The sequence below is a fragment of the Pongo abelii genome, chromosome 5, assembly GCF_028885655.2.
Source record: "Pongo abelii isolate AG06213 chromosome 5, NHGRI_mPonAbe1-v2.0_pri, whole genome shotgun sequence".
Lineage (NCBI taxonomy): Eukaryota > Metazoa > Chordata > Mammalia > Primates > Hominidae > Pongo > Pongo abelii.
The window spans coordinates 2,519,702-2,536,811 of NC_071990.2; the positions used below are offsets into that span (position 1 = coordinate 2,519,702).

Here is a 17,110-nt window from a genome sequence, read left to right on the forward strand (position 1 = left end):
AGGGGATGCTGTCATCTGATCCTACTAGACAGGTAGCTGGACTTTGTGATCAGAATTGCAAGCTTCACTCAAAACAGATATTGCCACAGCTGTGTCACCTGGAGCTTATTAAAAAGGAAGAGCCTGAGGCCCTACCCAGAACTTCTGAATCAGAATCTTTTCATTAGCAACATCCACAGGTGATTCTTATGCACATTAAAGTGTGAGAAACTGTTCTAGTGGATAAAGGGCATGAGCTTTCGGGTCAGACTCACCGGATGAAAATTTCAGTTCCTTTACTGATTTGCTATATGTCCTTGGGTTTGTTACTTAACTTCACTATCAGGGGCTTATTTGTAAATTGGGTTTAATTGTCTTGCTGGCTTGTTAGTATTAAAGGAGGTGATATGGAGAAAGAGCTTAGAAACATAGTAAGGTACTTAAATATCAGTAGCTATTAGTGATTTGATAAATAATATCCTAGTATAATTTAGTAGAATATGAAAAGAGAGTGCAGGATATCATTAGGGCTGACCCAGCCATGAAGTGTGAACTGGTGACTGAGAAAAACATGGTCTCCTGAGTGGACAGGGCAGGAGTCAACCTTTCATGCAAGATGCTGTCAGAGGGGGCTAAAAGGCCAGAGAGCAGAGGCTTCACGAGGCTCCCCCAACAGTTTGTCTAACTGTGGCTGTCCCGACTACTCCTCATTTGGGGGTGTGGCAGAAGTCAGCCTGGGAGAATTCAACCTTGCCCTCATTGTACCAAACACCGCCTGGCAGGCAGGTGGTGGGGGCTGGGGGGAGATCTATTGCCCTCACTTCTCATGGCTCCGGAGAAGATTCTAACCGTTGTGGTAGCCAGTTGACCTGGGTCTGTCCAAGCAAGGCTGAGTGGTGGGCACCTCTGCACTTCTGCCTGGCTTATGCATGCAGCATTAGCCTGACAGGGGCCCCAGGAAATACAGCATCGCTGCTCCCTTGAGGGCTGGCCTCTTGGGTGATGCCAGGAAGCCGCACCCTTGTCGGGGGGGCTGTGTCTGTCAGGGTGGACCGGGAAAGTGGCAGGGAGGTGCCCAGGGGGTGGGGGTGTATCCTGCCAGAAGAGCCCATTCTCTCTGACACACTGGATGCTAGACTTGTATTAGGATATTTTGGAGGTCTCTAGTAATAACCATGTGAGCTCTGAGGTCCTGAGCCAGCTAAATTCAGATGAGTATCTTTCATGAGATCCTATGTCCCCACAGTGCTGTTTGGAAAGCGCTGATTACAAGCTCTCGGGGAAACCCTAAATTAGGAGTGGGAGAGAGGAATGACTGAAGGGCGAGGATCGAGAACCAGTCTTCCTAATGGCTCAGGATCATGGGATGGGATGGGTGTCCCCTTTCCAAATGGGGAGTGGGGAGGCGAGTGGTGAAGGGGTTCAGCGCCTCCCTCTGTGGGCATGGTGAAGGAGAACCCCCCCAATCCACCTTACCCCAGGAGAGTCCAAGAAGGGCCAGGGAGGAAAAAGATGGCTGACCCTTCTCTCTGAGTCGCAGGCCCTGAAACTCCAGCACTGAATCTGTTCCTGGGAAAGGGTGTGTTCATCTGCTGGGAACTGCACCAATGATGGAGGGAGGGCCAAGAAGGTTTCTTCACTTTGGGGAATAACTCAGAATGCCTCACCTAGAAGTTTGAGTGGCAAAAGACTACATTCAAGATGAGATTGTTTCATGTGAGAACACAAAGCTCCGTCCCTCCCTGCTGCTTGCAATACGGGCAATGGAAAACCCACCGGGCCTGCCTCAAGCCCCGCCAGGGTGGGGGGTCTCGTTGCCGCTGGGAGAGCTGACCACTGCTGGGCTGAGAGGGGAGTGTTGGCCTAGATCCAGGTGTCAACCACAGACTCACATGCAGGCCTGGGTGAGAACAGTCCCATCTCCAGACAAGAAACAGGCCCAGAAAGCGATCCTGTGGCCTGTGGTGGCCGCTTTATACTGAGGTCCTTCAGTGTTGGGACTTTTGAAGCAGACACTTTTCAGTGCTTAAGGAATAATCACTAACAGACATGAAAGGGGTTGGATTGCTACTAATTGCCTTAATAATTTATTAAACACCGTCTGAAACTAGACACTTTACGTAAATCTCAGTCAATATTTTTGTATTAATAGGGGAAAAAAGACACCCTGAACCTTGTCTTGGTACATTGGAACCACCATGTTTTCAAATGGGACAGTTGTTTTCCCCCGACGTGGCTGGCCAGTATCACCGTGGACTGCGCTGGGGCCCCTATAAGTGTGAAGCTCTTTTAGGTAGCTTGGGTTCTGAATGTCACAGGAATTGGCATGTTAGACCTGAAGTAAAGGAGTTTGCATTGTATTTGCCAAGTCCACGTCTGATATGGTTTGGCTCTGTGTCGCTGTCCAAATCTCATGTTGAATTGTAATCCCCAGTGTTGGAGCAGGGGCCTGGTGAGAGGTGACTGGATCATGGGGGTGGATTTCCCCCTTACTGTTCTTGTGATAGTGAGTTCTCACGAAATCTGGTGGTTTGAAAGCGTGTAGCACCTCCCCCTTTGGTCTCTCTCTCTCTCTCTCTCTCTCTCTGTCTCTCCTGCTCTGGCCATGTGAAGACCGTGCCTGCTTCCCCTTCACCTTCTCCTATGGAGTTGTAAGTTTCCTGAGGCCTCCTTCTCCTTCTGAAGCAGAAGCCTGTACAGCTGGCAGAACCATGAGCCAATTAAACCTCTTTTCTTCATAAATTACCCAATCTCAGGTAGTTCTTCATAGCAATACGAGAACGGACTAATGCAATATCTTTGAATGATTGAGCCCATTAATCAAAAGATAAATAAGGTCCATGTTTATTCTTCAATACAATACATATACATGATTGTTATACATCTTTAGAAAGCAAAGAAAAACAGCTAAATGAAAGTACGTTCAGAAATTTAAAATATACATGATAGACACAATCACCACGTTATGAATCCTTTTTTTTATTTCTTCTCAACACCGATAAACCTAGTCAGAAAGACTCACTGACATCTATCAGCTGAGAGGACAGCAAAATACACATTAGGTAACATATGAACGCTCACACAGCAGATGCTGTCTGCTCTTCTGAACGGGTAGTAGTGGTTGAGTTATAAGCCTTCATGGAAGGTGTAACTGCCCACAGAAAGACCACTTATACAAAGCACAGCGCACTAAAATAGAGCAAAAAGAAATATAGAACACTTCTAACTGAGAAACTGCAGACTCCAAGCTATGTGAGGAAGTCATCTTAATCCAGGAACCCAATATCTAATAAATCCAGCACCCACTTCCCTTTAGGACAGACGGAAAGCTGCCTCCTGGTAAGAAAATTTCTTAATCTCAAAAAGACTTTCAGGGAGCATAGTGATGGATAAGAAGACAAACTTGGACTCTAACTTAAGAAAAAGGAAAGAAGTAAAAAAATGTAAAAGAGCGTGCAAAAGCAAAGGCAAAGCTTTGTGGATATTGAGAAGTGGGCCGTGGTGATGCTGCAGCACACAGGGATGACAGGACGGCCAGGGGACAGGAAAGAACCAAGTCCGAGGACCACAGCCCTCCAGGGGCCTGATGCTGCCTCTCACTTGTGCTTTCACAAGTGGATTTTCAACCGGGGTTCTGTCATTTGGCCCCCAGCACAAACTAACCCAGCACACGCATGCACGCTGGCACCCGTGCTGCATGGCTGGGGGAGAGGCAGAGGAAGCAGAAGGGACAAAAAAGGAATGAAATAAAGAGCAGATTCTTTTCCTAGTATGAAATCCATATTTTGATTCTCAAAAGAGAAAAAAAATTGCTAAGCTAATTTCCATAAAATGGATAAAAATTAAGTATTCACACATCTTTCCAAGCATACATCAAAGCAAGCCACAACAATGGCAACATGCCTACTTACATTTTTGAGGAAAGAAAGCAAATTAATATCAAGTTAGAGGAAATAACTGAAAACAAACTTATGACACTCAACAGACATGAGTGTTACCAGCTTCAACCCAGAAATTGTTTCCCCAAGTTAGTTCAGATGAGAGTCTCATCCAAAGTTTGTAATGTAGCAAATGGGGACATGTGCCCTCCTCTCCCTGACTTTTAAATAGCAACAGATTCTGGGTAAGTGTTGGTGTCTTCCAAATTACCAATGTGGCATGCCTTCTCCTTAATAACTTGCGAGGTTTATTTCTCTCCAGGTAGTGGGAAATGCCACATCGGTGCTTAATTTCCTCCATTTGCTAAAGAAAGTGGGAACTGCCTAGTGAGTGAGCAAAGCCATAGCATCCATTAAGAGGGTGGAGGAGAAATACAGCCTCCCAAATCCTAATGACCTGTTGGAAAAATTGATCTCCATAGCCCTGGTCTAGCCAGACTCAGCTTTTCTGAGTCCATGCTTGCATCTGGCTTGATTCCTCAGCTTTGCAAAGCTCCCTTTCCCCATTAGACCAGCAATCTACCTAGTTACCGGCTCTTGCTGGAGCAGCCACACAAGGACATGGAGCAGGGGCGGGATGAACACTAGACTGATAATCTCCCATTTCAAGTAACTCTAGACTGTAATCATGAACTCTGCAATGCAAACTACCCTCAGCACTCATATAAAAGGCATCCTGCTGGCATGGAGATGCCTTCCCATTCCAAATGTGGAAATTTAACTACAGAATCAAACAAGATCCATTTTCAAAGTAGAGTCTCCTTTCTAAACCTCAAAACAAAACAAAAATCACACCCACTCACTGCAGGGTCATCAGTGGATTAACTTGGCAAAGAAATCATGCCTGTATTTGGCCTGAGCTGTCTCTTCCATGTGTGGCAGGGTCTGGGGACAGTATATCTGCCAACGTGAGTCAGAAGGGAAGGTGGATGCAAATTGCACATCGTGCAAAAGATCTCATGCTCGATTTGGTAGAGAATGCACACCACAGGACAGAAAACGCCCTTCCACGAGGGGCTTCAAATCAGACCCTCGTGTCCTGTTTAGCATTTGAGTGAATGCCAGCTCTCTGTGGTCTAACTAAGTATTAATGCATGCACTGGCTTGTATTTTTCCAGGCTCAATGAATCTCATCAGCTAAAGATAGCATAGTAATATAACACTCCAGTCACAGGGTTTTGTGTGTGTGTGTGTGTGTGTGTGCGTGTTTTAAGCAAACTAAATTAAACATTTGAAGCATAGTCACATAACAGGAACATAAGAAACCAACCTTGGATAAATGCAAGGCCAAAGGAGAAAAAGAAATGCATCATAATGTAAGAGCGAAGGCTGGAAAAGAGTCAGTTTTATAACTAACACGACCACAAAGTTTGCACGTGGCCTTCACCAAATCACATATTTCCTTCTATCTCTACTTCCTCCTTACCTTAAAGATGAGAATAAGGATGTTGCACACATTCATGGCATGCTGTAAGCTGTAAAGATTCCTTAAGTGGATCTGAGAGATAATGGGGGAAAGCTGATGCAAAGTGAAATTGCCATCCCTGATGAGGCCACCAAGTAATTCTTATACCTTTCATTGCTATTGTGACAACAGTAATTGAGACCATCCTGGCCAACACGGTGAAACCCCATCTCTACTAAAAATACAAAAATCAGCCACGCATGGTGGCATGCGCCTGTAATCCCAGCTACTCGGGAGGCGGAGGTTGCAGTGAGCCGAGATGGCGCCACTGCACTCCAGCCTCGTGACAGAGTGAGACACCGTCTAAAACAAAACAAAACAAAACAAAACAAAACAAAACAAAACAAAACAAAACAAAACAAAGAATAAAGGCATTAACACAGCTGATTCAACACAACAGTTATTTGGAAATGGAAAATGTGAGGAAAGCTCATGAAGCTGGTTGGTGAGCTTGGAGTTGAGTGGGTAACGGGAATTTTGTGGGGCTTTTCCTTGCCTCTCCTTCATGTGGAAATGACACACTCGTTTCGCTCTTTAAAGCCCAGTGCCTTTCTGGGCCCCATAAGCTGTCTACAGTAGGGCCATTTCCTTTCTTACATATCTGCCATGAAATGGCACACGGGCTGGGCATAGGAACCTTCCAACTGGAACATTCCAACATTCTCACGTCCAGCAGGTGAGCTTGCAGAGTTGCCCTCACCTCTGGTGTCCGATTGAAATTTCTTCACCACCATTGAGTCCCGTGAGACAGCACAGGCGAGAGACTGCACTTGGTCTTTGCCAGTGTTTGTTTGTGTTTACCCAGAAGCTTGAATGTTATTTCCCAAGTCACTTCAACGTTGAAATCTCAGTGCTATCTTGCTCCAGGAGGTGCAGATCCATCTCTTTTCGTTGACAACTGGGGCTTGAGGAAACCTCTTGTGACTGTTGACATTATTCCAAAGGTGGGAATTTCAAAGACCAACCATAAACAGATACTTTTTGCATCACCTCTCAAAACCAATGTGTTTTGTGGGGATGAACTGTCAGTCAGAAGGGTGCGGGGAGTGTAGATGTGATAAAAAGAATACGTGGAAGAAAATGCACGCTAGGGACAATTCAGAATAAATGAAAGACACAGTGGCTGATGCCTCTTGTTGGAGAATTCAAAGACGGCTTCTGTTCCAGCAAACAAATTATTTATCCATTGTAGTCACGTGACCACAGACCAAATCAAAATGACAGAGTCTGAGAAACTAAGTCTTCAAGGGTGCATGGGAATAAGAATTTTTTCTGGCCATCTAATTGCCCCTTCCAAAGGCATAGTCTAATGGCTGGAAGTAGCTTTCTCCCTCTAAATGCATCCTCCATTTTAAAATCTCCAATAAATTTTAAGTGTCATGGCTGTAGTCATTTGAGAAATAGCAGACATAATGCACCCCCTGCCCCAGTGACTAAGATCAAAAAAATTTTTTTTAAAAGTAAAAAATCTCAAGATGGCAGGGAAACATCTTCCCAATGTCACTACCACTGGGTGCAGGGATGTGTTTGCACCCTGAGACCAGACTGCAGCGCTGGGTGTTCTCCGAGCGCAGCAGAGGCACTCCAGTTCAAGTTCACATTCAGGGTCAAGGGCTCCCCCAGCTAAGACTACCAGTCATCATAGGGGTCAAGGCATCAGAACTGCTGATTTTTCAAAAAATTTTCTCGAAGCAGCAGCAACCACAGCAGTTTTCCTGCAAAGCAAACAAAATATGAATCTTGTTAATTCAGCAGGGCTTTTAAAATTATAATTAGTTGGTTGTGCCCCTTAGGAAAACCACACATGATTTTTTTTTATAACGTATGTGTGTATATGAGCAGGAAAAAAAAAGAAACCTCTTGATGGATTCCACCACTTAGCAGAGTTGGGCTTTTTATTTTTCAGTTTGTGCAAGATATTTTTTTTTCTTTCCAACTTTTATTTTAGGTTCAAAGGGGTACATGTGCAGGTTTGTTACATGGGTACATTTGTGCAAGATATTTTAGTACTATTTGCAATATTGAAGGACAAGGCCTCTTTGTTTCATCTGAAGTACAGCCACTCCGTCCATCTGGTCAGCTTGATCCCAGCATCAAAGTGAGAATGTGGCCTCAGGTGTGGGGACGTTTCCATGTGCTTTACGACCACGTCTGACCTGGGGCCCGCACACGGCTACCTGCCATCATTCCTGTGGATCTGAAGAGTACCCTAAATTTATATCCCATAAGTTGGCAAAAGATACGACAGAGGTAACCAGAAACAAAATGCCACCAGGTTGATTTTGGGAATGTTTCATCTAACAAATTGCAGGAGATGTATATGCCTCAGTTGACATTGTGAATTATGCCTTATTTATCGGCCTGGAACTCTTTCTTTTTCCACAGGAATAATCTTCAACCACCAGATTTTTAAAATCAATATTATCTCAAATTTGGTTTCCGTCATAATACATCGTGCCATAAACCCATCTCATCCTGGCAGGGAATATTATCGTGAAGAATAATCTTTTTTTTTCTAACTTCTCAAATGAGGCTGCTCCCAGAGTTAAAATCTTACATTAAGTTTTATTTATTTATTTTTTTTAAGTAAGAAAGTAGGCGGGGCATGGTGGCTTATTCCTGTAATCTCAGTGCTTTGGGAGGCAGAGGCAGGAGGATCACTTGAGCTCAGGAGTTCAAGGCCAGCCTGGGCAACATAGTGAGACCCCACCTCTACAAAAAATTTAAAAATTAGCCAGGCGTGGTGGTGAATGCCTTTTCTCCCAGCTACTCAGGAGGCTGAGGTAGGAGGATCACTTGAGTTCAGGAGTTTGAGGCTGCAGTGAGCTATGCTGACGACACTGCACTCCAGCCTGGGTAATACAGCAAGACTCTGTCTCTAATTAAAAAAAAACAAAAAACAAAAAACCAGAAAGCAAACTAGGAAGCATCCAGATTGTGTGTATCTGAAATGATTCTTCCTTGGCCTGTGGCGTGACTCAGGTGAATTTCTGAGGCCAAATGGGGCTGAAGAGTGCAGGAGAGGAAGGCAGCCAGCTCCATGGCTGTCAGCAGCCCTCCTCAAGCAGTTCCAGCAGAGGCTGTGTCCAGCTGCCCCAGCGTGGCCAGCCCAAATGCTGCTGTCTTCATCCTCTGCACAGCCATCACTTCGTAGGCTGCTGTTGTCTTCCATCACATTGGGTTCGAGGCACCCATGTCTGTGTGGAAGGACTCTACCCCCTCCCACCACCATTTCCTCCTCATTCTTCCCCCGCAGGACCCTGGCAGCAGGCCCGCCTTGGAATGCAACCCTGTCACCCAGTGAATTCATTCCCACCAGGCCTCCAAAGTGGCTCCAGTCCTCATGGTGGGAAGGTGGTTTGTGGCAAACCCTCGGGGTTTGTGGTCGCTAGGGACAAAACTGCTTCTGGGGGAGAGGGTGAAGGCGGGGGAGAGAAGGAGTGGACACAGCCTGGTTGTCTGCGGATCCAGGCACTCACGGGGCAGGGCTGGGGCACCTCGCTGAGTGCCATAACCTAGGCCTGGGGGCACGAGGGTCCTTTCTTTCTCCAGGTTGTCCTCACAAGAAACAACTCTCTCCTACCTTATCGAGACTTTCATGTCCTTGCTGTTTTTGACAAAGAAGAATGGTCTTTGTAAACAGAATGCACAAGCCTTCCTGTTCACCTTTTGTGGATTTCTAAATAAGTGACAGGGCATATGTAAGCGTCCCTTCCTCCGAAGGCCAAGTGTTTTCCTAGCACTGATGTGTGGCCTTTACTATGAGGTACTGATTCATTTCTACCCCATCTTATTCTACAAAAAATTCAAGGCAGCTTACAATAATATGTACAATCAAAAAGACATGCAAAAACCTCAGGCCCAGAAACATATCTATCAGAAGAAAGGATTAAGACCAGGCCGGGCCCGGTGGCTCACACCTGTAATCCCAGCACTTTGGGAGGCTGAGGCGGGCGGATCACCTAAGGTCAGGAGTTTGAGACTAGCCTGGCTAACATGGTGAAACCCTGTCTCTACTAAAAATACAAAACTTAGCCAGGCGTGGTGGCAGGTGCCTGTAATCCCAGCTACTCAGGATGCTGAGGCAGGAGAATTGCTTGAACCTGGGAGGTGGGGGTTGCAGTAAGCCAAGATCGCACCATTGCACTCCAGCCTGGGTGACAGAGCAAGACTCTATCTCAAAAAACAAACAAACAAACAAACAAAAAACAGTGAGCAGCAAGAACTCACTCACAAGTCATCAACCCTGTGCAGTTACATGCATGGAGCTGTGAAAACAGCTGCGGACTCCCCTCCCAAGATTAGGGAGCTGACTCGCTGCGGGGTCTAGGCCCCCGGCAAGGACATGAATGTTGGGTTTTCTTAGAGTCCTTCATAAGTACATGTGCCTCTTAGTCTTCTCCTTTAGGGCTACATTGGGCTAGATTATTGATATCAAAGAAGGTATTCATGTATAAACCCATCTCTCAATAATTCCAAAAACACCTGAGCTAGGTGGAGGTCCGCAGGTGTCTGGGTGTGTAGGAGGTGGTATTCTTTGGGCTCGTAGAGCAGGCCAAGATCAGGAAGCAGCTCAGGGGATTAAAAAACGTGGGCTTCAGCTTCAGAAACACCTGAGGGAACCACATTCCACCCTTTACAAGCTGCATGGCCGTGGGGGTGTTATTTAGTCTCTGAGTCTCTGAGACTCAATTTCCCCATCTGTACAGAAGAGGGTGTCACTTCCTCTGTTCTCACACATTGTCGTAAGAACTACCCCTAGATGGTTACCAGCACCCCCTGAGCTGGTTATTGATCCCTCCCATGCACCAGGCTCTGGTCTCAGGGCTTTGCTTGGATGATCTCATGGGAGCCACTCAACAAGCTTAGGAAGTGAGACTCTCCCCAACCCGCAAGTCAGGCACTGAGCTTCCTCCAGTAAGAAAGAGCAGAGCCAGGGTACAAACACAGCAGTCTGATTTCAGGGCCCTCCATGCCAGCCAAAATGCTCCTCTTCTTCCCGCATAGTCTGTGAGCAAATTCTTTCTTATTCCTGTCTCTTAAGGCCTTCACAGACACCTCTTCAGCAGACCCAAGACTAACCTTCCAAATGGGTGCCTCCTGTGGACTATTTGGTCACAAAGTCCTGGGCATCAGAGCCACGATTCTTCTTCTTCTTCTAGGGAAAGCAGAAGGCATATGGGAAGGATTAGGACTGTTTCCTTCAGGCCCTGACTTATAAGCACATATGAAAAGACAATCACTTGCTACTGAGTAGAAGGTGCTCTTCAAGAGAGGTTCTTGAAGTCTACATTCCTGACAACACCCTGGCAGACACACCAGCCAACCTCAGAGTCCATCTCAGAGTCCACTCTCCCCTGAGGCCCCTGTCACACGACCCTTCCTTCTCATTTAGAGTCAGGACCAAACAGCTCAGCACCTCATCACACTCAGGTATGTTTTGCCAAAACTCACAAGTATATAGCACAAGAATGCTCTATCACTTGCAATACTGGGGCTACGATGATTGCAAAGATGAGTCAGACACAGAAATGGCTTCTTCCAAAAGTTTTCAAATTGAGTAGACAACGGTAATGTGAATTCCACAAAGAGATTCAAGAAGACAGAGAAAGAGTCTCCAGTTCGAGAATTGAGAAAAGCTGGGGCATTTAATACAGGCCCTAGACAAGTACTGACTTGTGGGCTGCTCTAGAGGCAGCAGTGAAGACGAGGCTCAAAATAAGAGCTGGGGGCGTCTTGGAGCAGGCCCTGACTGCAACCGGGTTGGGTCTGGTGTGGACAACGGGGAACGCGTGAAGATTTTTTCAGTCAAGGTCTGAGCTGTAATTAAGGAACTAATGATTTGATAGATTAGGGAAGAGGGTGAGTAGAGATTGGATATCAGCTCATGGGCTGTTTTATTAGTTCACTGAGAGGGCATGAGCCAAGGTCACAACTCTGAGAATGGGAAGGAAGGGTCAGAGGCTTCTTAGTTCTGGAGGAAAGAAACCATGTCAAATTTGTGTCGTGTTCCTTCCTCTGGCCCCAGAACCCTGGCTAATTCTGCAGTAGGTACTGAGTTCTAGTAGATTCCCAGTTTGGGAGTGCTTTGCCCCACCCCAGCTGAGAGCTGCTTCTGATGGAAACAGGTTACGCACAGATAGTTGGGGATGTAAGAAAGGCTGCAAGCCATCGCATGTCACCTTGAGCATAATACAGAGGGCAGAGAACTCTCGGATGTTAACTTCTAAGAAAAAAAATCCTTCTTAAATTTAGTGACAGTCTATATGCTACTCAAGTGGTTACAAAATAGTAAGTGCTTTTAAGCTTGAAGCAAAAGAGACAAATAAAAATATATGAAAGACTTAAAAATAGAATTTAGGTTGAAATGGTAAACAGTTTTGGATCAGAATTAAATTTTCAACTTAAAGGTAAATTCTGATTTTGTGAAACCAATATTATTCTAAAAATTAGCCTTCTGGAAAACTTTAGTCTCAATATTTCCTTGAAAAGTAAGATATACTAAGTTTGAATATTGACTTTCAGTAACACTAAAACTGTATGGTACAAGAAAGGCTCTGGAAGCATCGCTCAGGTCCCCTGTACCCAGCAGCCCATCATCGGCAGGAGAGCAGAGCAGTGAGGCTCTGCCCGGACTGCAGAGCTCAGCCCTGTCCTGAGTGTTCTCAGCTACAGACACTAATGTGCCCATTTTGAGGGTTGCTACGAGGAGTCAGTGAGTTATTTTTTGTAAAGCAGTTAGAAGAGTGCCTCCACAATACTGTATAATTATAACTGTAATAACTAGATTTATAAAACGGAATTTATTTTTCATTAAAAAAAACCCATCATCACTCTTGAACTATCTATTCACCTCAGGTACCAGCAGATGGATGGATACAAAAGGTGATTTTACTTGTTGTTATATGGTTTAAAAAATATTCTTAAACACTTTTTAAACTGTACAATGTCATTAATTTTCTGCTGTGGCTTCTATACTACCCTGCCCCGTCAAGGTGGATTTGGACACCAATAAGCTTGGATAAAAATACATTGGTGGAAAACTGGCTCAAAATAGGTTAGTAACCCTAATAAGCAGTTTATGTAGTCTGCGTGAGGTACCCACTAGGTAATAAGTCTATTTTTACTTGACATCAGTACCAATTATCAAAGAAAGGTATATTCAGACACAAATAAAACTTAGTGCCGATGCTGAATTTAGAAGTTAAGTTAATTTCAATAAAAACTGGATGTGGAAAAAGTGAGTACCTAAGGCATAGTCATTCCAAGGTTTGTTGGTCAGTGAAAAAGTTCCATTCCAAAACCTCAGGAAATGGAGAGGATGAGGAGCAAAGGTGGAAGAAACAAAAACGTATCAAACCCATGCTATACCAGGGCAGGGCACCAGCCACCCTAACTGATGGGCACATCAGACAGGTCCCTGGTGGGCCCAAAGGTTGGCATGGCGTCTTGCCTGTATATGCATCTTGCCAGTTGAACATCCTAGATGTTCAGTAAAGTTACTTGGGCATTACATATCTGTTTCTGTGTTAATTATATAATCCACAATTATTTGGATGGAGACAACATGAAGGAGGCAGAGAAGCCAGTTAGGAAGCTGCAGTCACTCAGGGGAGGCATGTCCCAGGCCACAGTAACCATGGGAATGGAAAGAAACAGACAGCTTCCAGAGGTAATTAGGGGATATCATGTACAGAACATGGAGGTAAATTAAACATGAGATGGGGGCTCGAGGGAGAGGAAGGAAACAAAGAAGCAGCACAGGGGCTGGCTGGGGCCGCTCCACGGGCATCCTTCCCTAGGAGGATCACTGATGGTGAGGCAAGGGACAGGGAGATGAGATTAGTTTAGGGATGGGAAGATCCTGGTGGAAACATCTAGTACACAGATGGACATACAGATCTGCAGCTTAGGAAAGATATCTGTGCCAAAGAGACAGATGAGAAAGTCGGAATATAAACATCTGGTAATTAAGGCAATGAGAGTAGATGAAGATTTCATTGTAAGAAGTTATTACAGAGAGTGGGCTAGGTTATTCACAATACTCAGTCTGTAGTCTAAGAGTCTCCTACACATAGACTTGTATAGATATCTGGACTAAGCTGAGTATTAGAGATAAGATTTGGTGCCCAGAGCAGATCAAGCCAGGCGAGCACAGAATTTAGAATTCTGAATTCTGTTTTAAGGAGGCATATTTCTCCTGAATGAAAATTACTATATATTCTCCAGAACTTTATATGTTTATAGGTTATATGTGTGTATGTATGTGCACATAAGACGATGAAGTAATTCATTTTATAATGGATACAATAATTTAATAATAAACAGTTATGCTGAAAATACTCTATTAAACAACAAATACATTATTTTTAAAATGTAAACTGCTCAAAAAGCATTTTAAGGCCGGGTGCAGTGGCTCAGGCCTGTAATCCCAGCACTATGGGAGGCCAGCGTGGGTGGATCACGAGGTCAGGGGTTTGAGACCAGCCTGACCAACATGGTGAAACTCTGTCTCTACTAAAACTACAAAATTAGCCAGGCATGGTGGCACATGCCTGTAATCCCAGCTACTTGTGAGACTGAGGCAGGAGAATCACTTGAACCAGGGAGGTGGAGGTTGCAGTGAGCTGAGATCGTGCCATTGCACTCTAGTTTGGACGACGAGAGTGAAATTCTGCCTCAAAAAAAAATTTTTTTTAAAAAGCATTTTAAGTAATTTAATACCCGCACAAGATTTGCAGTCTGTTAGAAAAGGAATGAGAAAGCATCTTATTTAAGGTTAAGATGACTCTAGCATCCGATCTTCAAAAGACAGGCAGACAGGAGAAAAAGAGGAAGAACAAGAAGCCATGGTCACCTGGGCATTGAGTCTGGAGTGGAGCTTGTGGTCTGACAACCAGGGGTGCTTGAGAGCTTCGCTTGCACTTATTCGCCAACTAGAAGGAAATTCAAAAGGTGATCAGTAGAAACACACCGAAGAAGGCCCGTATCTGCTGTTCAATCTCAGCTCCAGCCTCTGCCTTCAGGAGACCAGATGGCCAAATGTCAAACTCATGGTCAATTCTGCCTCCTCTTGAATTGTGTGCTATCAATGATGGCATAGGTGACTATTGAATCCAATCGGGATAACATTAGTAAAGACAAACAAGGCAAATAATAAAAATTCTTGTTAATAACTGAACATTTACTTTCAAATACAAGTAACCATTACTGTAGTATAACATCTGAGCTTAGTAAAGTGGATTCCTATCAGTCAGTTGAAAAATAAATATATATTTATTATTGTAAGAACAAAATGCTACAATGATTCTTGATGATTGCCAAAGCAATTTGTGTATTAAAACTTTTGAATAATAAATATTACTAACTTTTGAATTGAGAAGTTTTGAGTTAAATAGGTAGGGAAATAGAGTCAATGTAATTATTAAGAGAGGGGCCATTAGATACTTTTACAAAGAAACAATATCCTTTTGGAGCTAGCAAAGGTTTATACGATTTTGGGAAATAATATGAGGAAGAATAATATAGATTTACTATATTCGAATTCTAAATTCTATAAATTTGTCTGTTGTGCTAACATTTATCACATTAAAACAAATAACCTTTCAAAATAAAGACTGTAGGCCAGGTGCGATGGCTCATGCCTGTAATCCCAGCACTTTGGGAGGCCGAGGCGGGCAGATCATGAAGTCAGGAGTGCAAGATCTGTCTGGCCAACATAGTGAAACCCCGTCTATACTAAAAATACAAAAAATTAGCTGGGTGTGGTGGGGCACACCTGTAATCCCAGCTACTCAGGAGGCTGAGGCAGGAGAATCACGTGAACCCAGGAGGCGGAGTTTGCAGTGAGCCAAGATCGTGCCATTGCACACCACCCTAGGTGACAGTGCGAGATTCCGTCTCAAAAAAACAAACAAACAAACAAACAAACAAACAAAAACCTGTAAGTGAATGTAACAATCTGAAGTCAGAGGTAGTTTCAAGCAGTAATGAAGCTTCAGTTTGTAGGATTGCTTCAATGCAATTGCTTCATCAGATACCAAAATATTTAAGTATAAGATTTGAAGAGGAGGTAAGTCTTTATTACAATCAATGAACTTGGTGACAGCATCACCATTATAGTGCCAAAAACAGGCAGAGGTAATTTTTAAAAACCTCTTGACCTCCACCAACCTCATTTGGAAGTGTGGTTCTGCTTAGTGTCATAAATTTTCAGTACTGGATCTCCAGAGCATTCCAATGGCTGACCAACGTGAAAAATGATGATTCTGCACTCTAGTGTCGAACTTCTTAAATCTGGCTATTAAAAAGTTAACAATAACATTGTACTAGTAATTAAACTTAATAACATTTCAAGTTTATTTTTGTACCCCAGAAATTTATTCTATGATAGTGGTGTTTGGCTTTTGGCTTTAGTTTCATCCAAGCATTGACTGGAATTCTAAGCCAGTTGCCATCGGCCCAAATGGGTATCTGATGCTCCTTGGGCATTCATGAAGCCCTCAGACTGAAGGAGTGAGCGGCACTGGAGCCCACTGGGCCCACCTCTGCATCTGCTCTGAGCTGGCCGTGTGACTGCAGCACTGCTCTCAGCCTCAGTTTCCCCATCTGTAAAATGATGGTCTCCACAGACCACAGGATTATCCAGAAGCCAAATAAGATAACACACAAAAGTACACATGTAAAACAGGTTCACAGTAAATGTGGATTTCTCGTCCTCCAAAGATTTGAAAGGGTTGACAGTTTCCATCTGTTCACTGCCTTCGGTAGGGTAATGTGCTAATAATAATAACCTTGGCTGTTATTGTGCCTTTCCATCAAGGCGCAATAACAGCCAAGGTTATTATTATTATTATTAATCCACTATTTGTGAATTGTCCCTCCTGTCGGACTGATACCCCTAGCCTGGCTAGGTTCTCTTCATCCTCTAGGGATGGCCTTATCTTTGTGTTAACCACATTTTATTACATTTTTTTAAAAATACCTATCCCTTTTATTAGATGGTGAGTTACTATAGGCAGGTACTGGATTTGCGCATCTATTCTTAGCACATGACACATTTCCTGTCACACAGTAGGTGATCAACACTGGAATGAAAGCATCTCCCGCCAAGCTGTGTGCCAGACCCACTGCCCACACTGTTTCCCCACTCCCTGTGACACCCTTCTACCTGCTGATCCATGGCCATGTGTATTAGTGACTTCGAAGCCATAAAGGTAATAAAACGATAAGGCAAGTGCTATTGGCCCTGAAAATCTTAACTGCTTCAATCATTATATGGCTCAGGTATAAAGCCATCTGAAACAGCGTGTTTGATGGGTTAATCACAATGCCCTTCTCCCTCTAGGATTCTAAAATGCAAATCCCCATACTTCAATGTCACTCTTTTCCATCCACTGAATTTTGAATTCATGTGGTTTTAGCATAACAGAAAATAGAGGACCATGTAATAAATAACAGCCAAGTGTGTGGTCGTGGGGGAAGGAGAACTATTTGTTTGAGCCTCCGTTCTGCCAATTACCGGCGGTATGATCATGGGCAAACCACGTGGGATCTTCTACCCGATTTCTGCCTCATGGAGTTGGGGGCAGGGGTGGTGGTTAAAAGAGATAATGTCCACAAAGCACTTGGCGTGATCTGGCCCATAGTAGGTTTTCAAATGAAATGGTAGTTAAAGATTTAGCTACACGGAACCATATACAGCTTTGTAGAGGTGAAAGGAATCCTA

At 44.2% G+C, this 17,110-nt stretch overlaps 1 protein-coding gene across 2 annotated transcripts in view; it reads right to left on the reverse strand.

Moving 5' to 3' along the window:
* Positions 1-5,829: 5,829 nt before the first annotated feature.
* Positions 5,830-17,110, reverse strand: part of MYLK4 (myosin light chain kinase family member 4) — a 96,999-nt gene continuing 85,718 nt past the window's right edge. The window contains exons 12-14 of one of the 2 annotated variants that reach the window (XM_054557127.2): positions 14,240-14,318; positions 10,465-10,540; positions 5,830-7,097 (exon numbers count right to left, since the gene is read on the reverse strand). In XM_054557127.2, coding sequence (XP_054413102.1) covers positions 10,490-10,540; positions 14,240-14,318 — 130 coding nt within the window. In that variant the 3' untranslated portion in view covers positions 5,830-7,097; positions 10,465-10,489. Of the gene's footprint in view, positions 7,098-7,314; positions 7,580-10,464; positions 10,541-14,239; positions 14,319-17,110 lie in introns of those variants that run through there. The other variant, XM_054557128.2, reaches the window with a different exon arrangement.